Genomic DNA, 13929 nt, shown 5'->3' with positions numbered 1-13929 from the left:
ACCATCTGTTCAGTCATGTTGTGGGTAGATGAGCATGAGACAGTTTTCTGATCTGAGTACTATTGCATGTGAGTTAGGTGTAGTGGGGGTTGTTTTGGTGTTGACTTCTTTGGAGGGGCTGACTATCTTCTGTGATGGAAGAAATGGATTTTTTTTTTTTTTTAAGCAATCAGAATTGATAGTGTTTTTCAACAAGAATATGAGCTGCTATCAACCCTGATAGAAAATTGGAACATGTTCAGCAACAAAAATTCTGTAACAAATATGTGAGCCAGAGCACTGGGGTGTTATTTTGTTTCATTTTAGTTTGGTCAAGTGTTACAACTGTAAGAGATACTTATCACAGCAGGACCACTTTTTGGCGACCACCCTCCTTTAGGGAAAGCATAGTTGTGTAATTAGAGAAGAAAAAAACGATGTGTTACCTACCTTGGCAGTCTCGGTCTGAGCTTGTAGCAAGAAGACTGCTATGCACTGCTGATACCTGTTCTCATGCTGAATTAGAGAAGCATTTCGCAGGCTGAAGACTGGAAAAATGTAAAGAAGTGATATAAATGTACCTCACACAATTGTCAGTCCAATTTTATATCACATCGATTATGATCGAAGAAGTGATACATGAAAGCATCTTTTCTGATTTCTAAAAGGGCAGTTGCACCCTCATAGAGTGAGTTAATTTTGTTGTGTGGAAAGCTTTCTTATTTCAAAATTAATTCTACTTGCATTTGTTTTATTTTTAATTCCTTCATCATGGTGCAGCTCAGGTGCTTTTGAGTCTACTTGAGGATCATTAAGAAATATTTCCCTTCAAAGTGGCCTAAATCATTACTGATGTTAGAGAAAAACAAATATAAAAAACTAGTAAGAGGTCCCCTTTTAATTTTATTTAAGTATGTCCATGTGATGGCTGGCACCATGGGCAAGTGGCTGCACTCAGGCTAGTGCTGGCTTTGGGTTCTCCCTGGGCATGTGCCTGAGCTGGGGCTCCTGGGGATACCCTGGTTGGCTGCAGGCAGCCAGGCATGTTGCCTCTGTTTCCTGCCAAACTTCTGTTCCTGAAGATGACTGTGAGCATCATGTAGTGCGTTTCTCTGCAAGGGGACAAAGTGACACCAATGTCACACATCTGGAATAAAGGGAGGGCTTAAGTTGGCTAGTGATTTTCTAGTCAGTATGTTGCTGCTTATAGCCTTAAGAGCTGAGTTCCTACTATTACATTTACATGTAAAGTTGCATCTCTTGTAAAAGGTCATGGTGTTTGCAGATAGTTCTGCTTTTAGGGTACCTTCCTGGTGCCATGAACAAACCACTTTATCTTCTATCCCTTCACTAAGCATAGAAGGCTTTGGACAAGAATTATCCTTCATAATTATCCTGCCTGCTGCCAAAAGGGTATTTCTAGCATATTGCAACATGTATTTTTTTTCTAGTACTTGAATTCAGCTTTGTTTATTTTCAAATGATCTTGTCAACCCTCAGCAAACTAATGGATGCCAAAGAACTTGCTAGATCAAAAACCGGGATTTCATTTTTGATTAATATGATAGATCTCATGACCTTTCTGAGAACATGCTAACTAATCTTTTAGTGCCACCAGTAGTAAAAGTCTCTTTGAGACTGTAGATATATTGGCAACATTCCCCAAGGTCACACATTCCAGACAATATTAAATATTATTTTTTCTCCTGCAAAGGGACATTTTCTGTTGACATTGGAATATTTGCTTGTTGTTCTACATAAAATGGTGGGAATCTGAAATGCAATCTCCCTATGGTAATTTTTCTTACTGTTTTTATTGTACCTCACCCCAAAGGGTCCCGTATTTGGATGGGACTGCCAAGGTGTTATAAGACTACAAGTGAGTAACAGAGATTGCCATGGCTACAGCTGTAATAAAGCTGGCAGAAATATATGGGAGAGAAGTCAAGCAATGAGGCCGAGGGTGCAGGGAAGGGTCATAACCAGTGGACAGAGTCTAGGCTGGAATGCAGAAGGCAGCTTTTTCTATTCTGATGCTTGCAGCTGGACAACAGAGATGAAAAGAACCTGTTTAGGAATCTCTATGGGAAATGCTGTCTTGGGAAAAAAAAATCCAAAAATATTATTTCCATCTGCATTGTGGTTTTTATGGTCAATCTATTAGTTGCAAACTGGAGCGTGGCTGCGCTGCCTTCTCCAGCACCCAGGAGCTGTTGGCCTTGTGTCCAGCCTGGGTTTACACGGGATGTAGGGCTGCCCTCCCCTCCACCCTGCAGGCAAGAGGTGGCTGATATATTTGCTCCTTTTCTGCTGGTTTGGTAGGAGGACTTATTAGGCATGCAGACAGTGCCTGGAACATGTTTAAGAAAAGGTTATTATTCTTTGTGTTCATCCACTTATCTCATCTTTAGTAATTTGCCTTTTATTGCCTACCTTTATATCCTCTCAGCATTGATGTTGAATGCTAAATAGTCCCTGTGAATGTATTTCAAAGTTATCATAAATTTTACAGACTCATATCTATCGCTTTCTCACAGAGCACTGTAGCTCCATAAGCTTTTCCTCTCAGTCTTTAGGATTAGGATGATCCTGGAGCCCAGAGATTTGTATTTCTTTTCATTCTCTTTGATATAGGAGGCTCCTGTGATCTTGACAGTGTTAGGCTGAATCAATGGATCACTAAGGCTGGAAAAGACCTCCAAAATCATTGAGTCCAGGCTTTGACTGAATACCACCGTGTCAGCTAGACCACAGCGCTAAGTGCTGCCTCCAGTCATTTCTTAAACACTTCCAGGGGTTCTGACACTACCAGCTCCCTGGGCAGCCTGTTCCAATCCTTAATTATCCTTTCTGTGAAAGAATTCTGGTGTCCAACCTGAACCTCTCCTGGTGCAACTAAAGGCCATTTCCTTTTGTCCCATTGCAGGTTGCCTGGGAGTAGAGGCCACACCCCCCACCCCCCCCCCCCCCCCCCCCCCATCCCCTGGCTACAGCCTCTTTTCAGGTGGTTGTAGGGAATGATGATATCATCCCTTTTCCCCAGGATAAACACCCCCAGATTCCTCAGCCACTTACTCTTGAGACCCTTCCCTAGCTTCACTGCTCTTCTCTGGACACACACTGGATTCTCAATGTCCTTTTTGTAGCGAGTGGCCCAGAACTGGACACAGAATTTTAGGTGTGGCGTTACCAGTGCCAAGTACAGATGGATTTCTTCCCTAGTCCTGCTGGCCACATTCTTGCTCATACAGGCCAGGATGCCACTGGGCTGCTTGGCCACCTGGGCACACACTGGCTCGTGTTCATCTGGCTGTCAACCAGCAGCCCCAGGGTCCTTTTCATCTAGGCTGCTTTCCAGCCACTCTTTGCCAAGCTCTTAGTGCTGCATGGTGGTGGTGTGACTGAAGTACAGCACATGGCACTTCACCTTACTGAATCTCATGTAGTTGGCCTCAGCCCATTGATGCAGCCTGTCTAGATCCCTCTGCAGGGCCTTCCTACCTCCCAGTGGATCAACGCTCCCACCCAAATTAATGCCATCTATGAACTAAGTTTGCTCACTCCCCTCATCCAGGTCTTTTATAAAGGTGTTAAACAGGACCAGCACCAGTACTGAGGCCTGGGAAGCATCACTGGTGACTGGCTGCCAGCTGGATGTGGCACCATTCCCCACCAAGGTGAGATGTGTGCGAGTCTGCTGTGTCAGTGGCTCAGACTAAGGGGAGGCCTGATGTTTCATGCCTGCTCCACAGCCCAACATCTTATTTTGTGACCTCAGAAACCTTGTTTTGGCAGGGTAAGGCTGGTCACTCTCTTGGCAGTCAGCCCTCCTTCACTCCACACCCAAAAGCACAGCAGCAGGGATAGGAGGCATATTCCCTAGTGATGCATTTGGATGTCTGAGAGCAAGGAAGCGTTGATATATGGTTGGTGATTTCCATCCTCTCAAGAGCTGGTGGAGATGTGAGTAGGAGCAGTGGCAGGAGGTAAATCTTTCCAGCCTCCTTGTGAATCGCTGCTGTGTATGTGGGAAGACACCCGGGAGGACACCCATGAGAACAATGTAGTGGTATGGCTGAGGAAATGCTGTATAACTAGTATGGAACTGAAAATGTTCTTGGGAAAGATGGCCGGTATTTAGTAGAGCATATTAGGACAGTTAGGATAAGGGAATGCTTGGCTTGTGAGAAAGAAGTCATTAGAGTCTTGATAGCTCCTTTGGGGTGAATGGATAACAGGTGACAGTCACTGGTGAGTGAGTCACTGCTGGCAGCAGGGGGCTCGGGCTGTGAAGTCTGAGGCAGCAGCTCATTCCTCCCAGCAGGAGCAGAGCTGTGAAACCAGGCAGTGCTGAGGCACCAGTGTTCACACACCAGGCATCTGGGGGAGGTTTGTGGGCAAACAGCAGCTTGTCCTTACAATACCACACACACAGTGCATTGACATGGTGTTTATGAAGGCATTTCAAGGGCATCCAGCCACATACCTGTAACTTGGATGGGTTCAACATTTTTCAGTATGAGTCTGTCTAGTGGGATGGGCTGGTCTAGGACTGTGCAAAATCCCCCCTCTCTTATGAAAGACTGCAGCTCAGGAGTGAGGGAAGGACAGACAGGGATTAAGCTGGTGTCTGAGCCTCCGTGTTTCTGGGAATAGAAAATGAAGTTGGTTAGCAGGTTGTCAGCCATCTGTTCATGAATTATAGGCACTAAACAATTCTAAATTACGTGCTTTCTCTTATCAAAGATAGAGACAGCTTATTTGCCTAAGGAATCTTAGAAAAACTGACTGGTACCTGGAGCTCTCCTGCAAGGTCACACTTTGCATTAAAAAGCTACAAAAGAAACACGAGTCTACAAGCAGAAGACAGTCATAGGCATTCCAAAAGCATTTTCCCCCTTTCCCCCCTTATTTTAATAGCAGTTTTTTTTCCTCCATTCCTTGGGGGTAAGTTTCCTCATCGTCCCTTATATATATGCACAAGACAGAATTCCCAGAGCTCCAGATGAGTTGCAGGCCTTCACAGAAGGTTCACCACCACATGTACGTGGGACAACCCTCAAAGAGATTTGCCTAAGGGTACCAGTTCCCTTGAATTTCTGCTTCCTTCACCAACCCTGTTGCTAAAGAATGGGGCTGCTAGTCTAAAACCTCTCACTGTATGCTTTCTCTGTCTCCTTTCTCCTTAAAGCAGAACACATGCTTCTTAAAAAAATTCCCCCAAAACCTAGGAGATTTATCACAGGCTCATTTAGATTCAGTTTACATCAGTTTCATAAACTTAATTAGCTAAATGCACTCCTACACTGAAGCTTTAAGAATTTCAGGTCATCCAGTTCTTCTGTTGGTGTTTAAATACAGATATTTATAATATATAGAACTCTATAGAATCATTCATGAAGAATTTTTTTCTTAAAAGGAGTTGTTATATCTCAGTTTTAAACTTGGAGAAATCAAGGCAAAGAGAGGACAACAAGCAGTGTAGCCAATTTTCCATCATTTTAGTCTTCCCCTGTTTTTTTTCTCCTTTTATTTTTTTTCTTCTTTCCAACAGTTCTGGTATCTCTGGGATAAAAAATTATCAGGTTGCAGGGACCATTAGAAAAAGTCTTACATTCATGAAACTTTTCTGAGCTTTAGGAATCCAGCACATCAGAACAACATCAGGAAGATGTTAAGGTCTTGTAATGTAAATTCTGCCTGTAACAGTGTTTCTGTTCCATACTGAGCCTAGAAGCAGGCTTTTGAATCAGTGTTAGAGTTTGCTAGTCACATAAGGGAGCATCAGCTGTTCTTCATGCTGATTAGTCATCTTGTATTTTTATCATTAGATCACTCTTCCAAAGTACATTCAAAATTCTTCCAAAAGCTAAAAAAAAAAAAAACCCAAAAAAACCTGCAACCATGTATATCTCCAGACGTTATTACCTTTTTGTTACGTTTAATTTTGGTAATCAGTAGGAAATCTTCAAATAAAAAGAGGTAGACGTCAAGGAGTCTTGTGCTTTCTGAGTAGGAAGACAAAAAAAAATCAGTGTTATGGTGTGATTATTTTGAGCAATTGCTACTTCTAAGATGAGCTCACCTGTGAATCACTGCACCCTACAGAGTAATTTTAACAAAGAAGCTTTGTTTCCAGTGTAGTTCACAACTACTCATCCTCCAGTCTGCATTCTCAAATGGACTAAATCGTATATCTCCATCATTTTGGCTACTAAATTTGTACCTTGTAGCAGCTACATCATTCTGATAAAACAACTACTTGCTTGCCAGGAAAAAGGACAATAAACAATCATACAGACTACTCATCCTATTGGCAGCTTAGCTGTATCTCCGTCTCTCTCTGATAAAATATACAGTTGCTTTTTCTTTCCTGCATCTGCCCAAATACTGTTGTAGAGGTTCATTCTGGACCTGTCATAACAATGTATAACTCTGTTAAACTATCTCTGGAGACCAGGAGATTCAGGACATTACCTGCTAGCATCAGCCTCCCTTCATGAAGGAGAAGTCTGTTTGCTGAAGACAAAATGTTTTCACTGCTGTTTTCTCTTAAGTTTTGCTTCAAACACTTGACCCAAAAGAGAGAGAGAGAGAGAGAGAATGGGGAATCATGCATAATGGATGATGAACTGGGAGCCAACCAGCAGCTAAACAAGATCAGTGTATATGTGTTCTTACCTCAAGCTAAAGACATCACACAGCTGATAACTGAGCATGCCTATGTCTCCTCAGCAGTGCTACTGTTTAAATGTGTTTATGCTTTTGAAATGTTAAGCTGGGTTTTACTTTTCCAAATCGAGTTTAATAGTGTTTGCAGTCCTGTATAAGACATAATCCTTGAGATAAGACCTTGATGAATGTTACCATGGTGCTGCTTAAAGTCTGTCTGGGTGACAGGGTAACTGCTGCAGAAATGTGCGCACACAGGTATGCTGTGTAATTTTTTGTAATGCAATGTAAGTGTAAATGGAAAGTTCTTTGGCTCAGCTTGAGAAGTGAAAGAGGCAAATATTTTCTAGTTTATTGAATGCTGGCAATACTTACATCTATCCTATTTCAGTCTGTCTCCTAAAAGCAAATAATGTAGAGTCCTCCTGGCCTGTATCATTGCCCTCTCTTGGATGCTAACTGAGAGCTGGCATCCAAGGCACTGTGTGTTCAGCTACAGCACTTGCAGTGCCCAGGCTGCAGCTGCTCCTGTTAGAGCAGAGCCATCCCCACTAACCAGAATACAGATAACCAGCCAACTTTAGATCGCACTATGAAGACAGATAGGAAACTAAACCCTCCTCTAGGGGGAAATAAAAAAAAAAAAAAAAAAAAAAAAAAAGTCTGCTTTAAAGTCTGCTTACCTCTGGGACAAAGAACCTTTTGTCACGATCCCAGACCTGAGGCCAGATTATGACCTCTTGCAGCTGCCTGAACTTCTGAAAGTTGTCCAACCACTTGACTTTACCTTCCAGATCCCCTGAAATGTGTGAAACACGTTACTGCCAGGGCTGGCAAAAGCAGTTGTGTTTCTAGAAGATACTAAATACTGATTTTCTCCAGTGAAAGCTGAAGTGCCTCACCTGTGAGGCCCCAGGTGAAATCTTGATCTCATTGTAAAAAATGTCTAAACTCCACTTAGACCAGCAGGGACAGAATTTCAATTTGTGCATTCAAAGATGTTTAAATTCACTGCTAAATGAAAAGGTTGTGTTTACTAATCTGTCTGGGGAACAAGAAATCAAATAAAACTCAATTAAATTGTAATCTTAAAAATGTTTTCAAAAAAAGTCCTGTCATTCTAAACTGTCTGGTAAGTGAGAGAAAAATAATTTTCATTATATACAGCCTGACAAAAAGACTGTTGAGATTAATGAGAATTAATTTCAGAGGAAGTATTTCCAGAAATGACTGAGGTGGAGGTCCCTCAAAATGTGAAAAATGGGGACTGTGCCTTTGTTGATTCAAGGCCATTATGGGGAAAGCTTTAATGGACCTGCAACTTAAATTTCAAGTTTTGGGTGGAGTGATATTGCAGATAATGGTTTCAGACACATACCTCCCCACCAGAAGGGGAGGGCTTGGGCTACAACTGTTCTTTATGTAACTGGTTCACTGATCAAAAAATGAAGGCAGACCTTTGTCAGGTGTCTGTGAGTAAAGAGGGGTCACCCTTCTATCTTTGCTTTCCTGGATTCGGAGGTGTCTAATTTCTGGAAGGACCTATATATTCTGCCAGTAATACTCTCCAGACATCCCATGGTCTTTTGGGGCCACACCTAAACCTGCTGTCTTTTTATACGTTAAATATATAAATATTATATATTTAAAACAAAATGCAGGGAAAAAAATTACACCTTGACTAGCCACTTTGTTTTCAAAAATAGCTAGAGAAAATCTGTAGCTGAGACAACTTTAGAGAGTAGGACCCTGTCATTACTGAAAGGTCATGGACATAATATTCCCCTTGTGAGTGCAAATTTATCCTATTAAGGATCAGCCCTAAAAAAATCCTCCTTAGACATAAATCCAACTGAAAGATTCCTTTGTCTGAGATCTTTCTTGATATGTTCCAATTTGAGATCTGCTTTTAATTGTTTGCCTGTCACTGCAGATGATTCTGAGAAAATACAAGTGGCTCACTGATTTGGGAGTCCTGTGACATTGCTCAGAGAGGCTTTGACAGCACAAGGTGGCCCAAATCATTCCCTACAGAATGAGGGTCAGGAGGCACACACATCCTTGTTGCTTTTCTGCGGAGACACTTGACCAATTCACACTTCAAAGGACACGCACAAAAAAGCCACGTAACTTTCTAATTTGTAACTGCATACACGACTTATAACCCTTGTTACTTACTTATAGATTTTTCCACCTTCTCTTTAAGTGACTGGATAAAACTTTTCTCTGTTTCATCAGTGCTCCTCTTCCAGATGTTGTTGAGGAGGAGGGGATACCGTGTCAGTCGATGCAGAGGAGCAACCAGCAGCTCTGGCAGATGCAACCTCTTGCACTGTTCATTTTGTTCACACCACTGCTGAAGACAAAGAGAATCTGCCTTAGGCTTCAGCTTCCTTCTGGCTAGGAGGTAGCAAACAGTTTTCTGCATCATTAGCTGACTCTAATGAGACAGAGACTAAGGAAAGATGAGTTTCTCACTCAGTGAGAACAAGGGCAGTATAAAGGCTCTTCTCATAGTTTAACCTAGCAAGTATCTAAACCACACAGCTACTCATTCACTCTTCATTCTCTCATGTGGGATGGGGAAGAAAAATGGGAAATAAAAAATAAAGTTTGCAGTTTGAGATAAAGGCAGTTTAATAGAATAGAAACAGAAGGGGGAAAAAATAACAATATACAAACAAAATGGTGCAGAATGCTCACCACCCGCTGATCAATGTCCAGCCAGTCCCAGAGCAGGCCCACCCCAGCCAGCTTTCCCTCTAGTTTATATACTGAGCATGACACCATATGGTATGGAGGAGCCCTTGGGTCAGTTGGGGTCACCTGTTCTGGCTGTCTCCCCTCCTACCTTCTTGTGCCCACCAGACTCCTCGCTGGTGGTGGTGAGAGACAGAAAATCCTTGACTTAATGCAAACTGCTTAGCAACAAGTAAACATCAGTGTGTTATCAAGATTATGCTAATCTTAAATTCAAACCACAAAACTATACCAGCTACTAGGAAAAAAAATAACATTATCCCAACCAAGCTGAGGCCAGCTTTCTACAGGGGAAATTCCATTGCCCCTCCAGATTCACTTTCAGCATCACTGCTTACCATTCCAGATGCTGTGGCCATGCTATCATATCAAGCAGGGCTCTTATTTATCTGCTGCTTTAATTTTCTCAGGAAGACCTGAGAAAATGAACATGAGTTAAGTTTGAAAGCCACCTTATATGTTAGGGTCACTGCTACTTGCCACTGGGGAACATTTTTCCTAGGTGTGGATGTATGAAATCCTCATCAGGGAGCAAGCAATGTGAAACTCCAAGGCCCAAGCTGCAGAGCTTGCTGATCCAAATAAGATGTCCTCCCAATTTTGTGCTGCCTGTGAGAAAAGCCCACTACTTCAGGTTTCTCTTTCTAAGCCTCTAATGTTGAAGATTGATCTTAAGTATTTACAGGACACACTGGTCTACTAATGATGTCAGAAAGAGCAGAGCCTGAGATCCCCACCACTGCAGTGACTGGAGTTGTGGCTTGAGGTGGATGCAATGTCAGTAAATACAGAACTTGCTGTAGTGCTGCAACTTGATAAAGAGTCCACTGATTGCTCTTTACAGCCTTAGAGGGAGGTAAATTCTCCCTTACTGGTATTGTTTTGATACCAAACTAAAACATTTGAAATTGATTTTTTTTTTTTTTTTTTCCTGTTACCATTTCACTTTGTTAAGGGGGAGGTTACTGAGTCAAGAAATGATGTGCAAAACATCTGGAAGAGGACAGTAGTTCAGTAGTTTGTATTATCTGCCTGCAAAAATTCAGCCCAGCTTCTTAACTGTTCTAAATTAGAAGTAGGGACTTTCACACATGCAGGTGAACATACACTCAGAAGGGTGACTTCCAATCAGTGATAGGCTCTGCAGTTTAAAGAAATCCATGTAAAATGCTATCTACACAGTTTTGCTTCTAATGAACATTCCTAATTTGCTGTTAAAATCCTGTCATAAGGTAGGAAGGCTGAAGACAACAACAAGAAGAACCGCAATACCAATGACAAAACCATCACTTAACCTTCAGGTAGATCCCAAAATCTTCTCTCTGTCTCAGTTTTTCCAGGTAGATGATAGCAGAGGTATAATTAAGGCAATAAATCTGGTGTGTCTGGCAGAGGTCACCCTGGAAAAACTGCAGAAAAGGTTTGGAAATTCATCAAGAAAGAAAACTATCATGACAAATGGAGAAACAGGAATTTTGGGTTTATAATGTGCATTTTATCTGAGATTTTCCTTGTACCTAGGAAAATGGGGAAAGGGAATTAAAAAAGTAAAGGGCAATTTAAACAGCAATACAAATGTAAAGCAGTAAAAATACCACAACAATGCTTCAGTAATGCACAGGAGTACAGTGTTAACAGCTCTGCAGATGTGTGACACATTCTTAGACGTTGTTCTCATTAGAAATAAATGATGTGAAATTCATATGGAAGTTGAAGATGAAACCCACTATTTCTAAGGCAGCTTTGATGATTTCATGTGGCATGGTATTTTATATCTGAGTAGGCTCTTAGAAATAACAGGATAGCCTCATTTACTCTGGAGATGCTGAATGTCATGCATGATCAAAAAGCAGCTTTGTCTGGGATTTTGTCTGTCTACACAAACATTATCAATAAGAACACCTATAGTCAGAGGTCACAGGACAAGAAACCAAGCTCTAGCCTTAATTTCTCTGTTAAAAATCTTAACACTGAGGTAGGGTCTTTTAGTATTTACCAGAAGTTTGTTAATGGCCTCTGCTGTTAGGGAAGGTTCCGGTCAATGAATTGAATTTCTGTCTTCATTAGTATTTCCAACTTTACAAGCATTGAGAAGTTGAGCAGGAATTAGAGCTCCTGTAGACTGCTGTTTGGTCGACTTGTTTACCACACACACTGACTAAAAGGGTTGCAGGCCAGGCAGAGTTTGGCAGTGACAGGACAGCTGCAGCTCTCTCTTGCTTAGCAGACACAGGCCACAGTGTAATTTCAGTCCCAATGAGCTCTTAATTAAGCAATTATAAACACTTGTGGGTCTGGTCGTGGTGTAAAGGAGGGTTGGTATGAAGGAGTAGAAGGAGGCAGTGCTGGGCCTAGGGTCTGGTCTTGGGGAAACATTTCTGTAGAGTGGGAAGCTTGCCTCTGCCAGTGGAAAAGTCTCCTCAGAGTCTGGGCTGTTCATCCTCAGGAAGAGAATTTCCACCCTTGATTCCACATGCAGAGCAGCTTTCCATGACTGCTTCAAACATGCTAATGAATGAAAATAAAAACAGCCTTCTGACAGGAGTAACCTGAGGCAGACCAAACTGCCTGTGACAGATGGCATGGACTTGACAGACCTGATTGCTCTGGAGCACCCGTATGCCATGATAAATGGTCTGCTGCCTGTATTAAAAGCAAGAATACTTCTGATTATGTTACCGTTCTGAGTATGGAGCTGAAATCCATAGGAGAGTCTGACTTGCTGACATGTTTCTTCACAGTTTCAAAAAACATTTTTAGAAAACTGAGACTTATCTAAGTAAGGGGAAAAAAAGAGAGAAGTTAGCACCAGTGATCCGAAGTTAAGTTTAAAGCAACTTTATTTCCCATTCCTGGCCTCTCTAAAGGTTCCAAGTGTAATGGGTGCCTATACTTATCTCTAACATTGCCAGAATTGTCTTCAGAATTATGCTCAGAATGCTTTAATTAGTCAGAAGCCAAGACTGATCTATACAAATACCCATTGCTGTTGTAATAATGCCTGATGACAAAAGCTTTGGGACAAGATTAGTTAGTCCATTAAACTTGTCTTAGGATAGCAGCTGTATTTAACATGGATTGACATTAAAAATGACAATGGGTGAATGGTATCTGCTGGAAAACACTGATTGTGTATGACCGAGCTGTGACAATTAAGGAAGCCTTCACAGTCATTTGAGGAAGACACCATCTTTCACAGACTGAGTTTGTTTCATACAATTGAAGGTGAAGGAAGTACCTACAAAACCTCACATATTCCCCATAAGTTAACTCTACATGTTTATATTGGATTCAAAATGCCTACCTTATCAGTCACGAGGCTGCAAGCCCACTCCTAAGCCCACACTGTCATCCTGAACGCACTATTTTCACACAAATTCATGACTGGGCTAAGTTGTTGGCCAAATGTTAGGCCAGAAAGGCACATCAATCCGCTGTGATACTGCTACAGAGCGTAATAGCTGCAGACTGCTTTGTTTCGTATATTTATGGGGACAAGATGCTTATAGGATAATGCACATTCTATAATTTTGACCTTTACAGCTTTAAAGCATACATTTTTTCATGGATTCAACCTGCTGTCAAGAAGATATGCCCACTGTAAAATACATGAAAAAAGCACCAAGAGCATTGAGAGCACCTTCTTTCTCCTACAATTAATCACTATTTAAGGTATGTATAACAAATGATCATTTATTATCCTCATCAATAAGGGCAAAAAAATTAGAAAATAAAGCAAGAAAATTTTTGGAGATAATTCTCTCAAGACATGACCAAGCTCTAGCCAAGCTCAAAGCTGAAACACAGCAATATATCCCACTCCCTTCTTTGAACAAGAACAAGGGAATCAACAACCACACATCTGCTGAACTCTAGTAGTTGCCTGCGCGTATAGGCTTAGTCCACAATAAGCCAAAGGTGAAACCTGTTAGCTAAAAATAATTTTCCTTGTATCTCCAAAGCTACTGGTTGGTCATTTAGCAGCTCACCAGGTGTGAGGTCTGTGGCTAAGCAGCAGTGCTTTGCTCATGTGTTTGAGTTCTACCTAATTGTCCCTACTTCGAAAAACTTTCCCAATTTTCTTGTTTTGTCTAAATAGGGAGAGATTTACTATTAAGGCAGGGGAGTTACAATAAGGGAAATAAATGGAACTCAGCAGCTAATTTAGGGCATGTGATGTGATTGTGTGTCGTTATTCAATTAAGTCAGCTGCCGAGTTCACTAAAATTCACTTTACAATGAAGGGTGAGGTGTCCTTTGAAAGGGCCCTCAAGCTAAGAAAAATTGTTTTGTTTCTAAAGTAATGTGAAAGCTATTTTTGACTTAGAGGTTTTTAACTTTCAGGAACTGAAAAATGATCTCCCAGGAACTGGCCAAAAGCAGCGAAGAGCTGGAGCACATCACAGCCAAGCCTTGTGGCCTCTCTCCTCCTGGACAGAGCAGAGTAAGTAGCATATGAATAGAGAGCATCCAGTCTCTGTGGGAGAGTTCCTTACACACATGCCAAGGGAAATCTCA

At 41.6% G+C, this 13929-nt stretch overlaps 2 protein-coding genes across 2 annotated transcripts in view; one reads left to right on the top strand and one right to left on the bottom strand.

Moving 5' to 3' along the window:
• EEA1 (early endosome antigen 1) overlaps window positions 1-13929 on the top strand; it is a 232134-nt gene that overhangs the window by 69477 nt on the left and 148728 nt on the right. The window contains exon 30 of the transcript XR_010743630.1: window positions 13756-13855. The gene's annotated coding sequence lies outside the window, so the exon portion shown is untranslated. The remainder of the gene's footprint in view (window positions 1-13755; window positions 13856-13929) is intronic.
• Window positions 1-13929, bottom strand: part of PLEKHG7 (pleckstrin homology and RhoGEF domain containing G7) — a 29380-nt gene that overhangs the window by 1166 nt on the left and 14285 nt on the right. The window contains exons 8-15 of the mRNA XM_066319270.1: window positions 12091-12186; window positions 10707-10820; window positions 8830-9004; window positions 7335-7450; window positions 6457-6550; window positions 5908-5987; window positions 4466-4625; window positions 430-527 (exon numbers count right to left, since the gene is read on the bottom strand). Coding sequence (XP_066175367.1) covers window positions 430-527; window positions 4466-4625; window positions 5908-5987; window positions 6457-6550; window positions 7335-7450; window positions 8830-9004; window positions 10707-10820; window positions 12091-12186 — 933 coding nt within the window. The remainder of the gene's footprint in view (window positions 1-429; window positions 528-4465; window positions 4626-5907; window positions 5988-6456; window positions 6551-7334; window positions 7451-8829; window positions 9005-10706; window positions 10821-12090; window positions 12187-13929) is intronic.

Source organism: Sylvia atricapilla, chromosome 5 (genome assembly GCF_009819655.1).
Source record: "Sylvia atricapilla isolate bSylAtr1 chromosome 5, bSylAtr1.pri, whole genome shotgun sequence".
Taxonomy (NCBI): Eukaryota; Metazoa; Chordata; class Aves; order Passeriformes; family Sylviidae; genus Sylvia; species Sylvia atricapilla.
The sequence above is the reverse complement of the archived record's forward strand: the minus strand, read 5'-3'. Positions and strand labels throughout refer to the sequence as shown.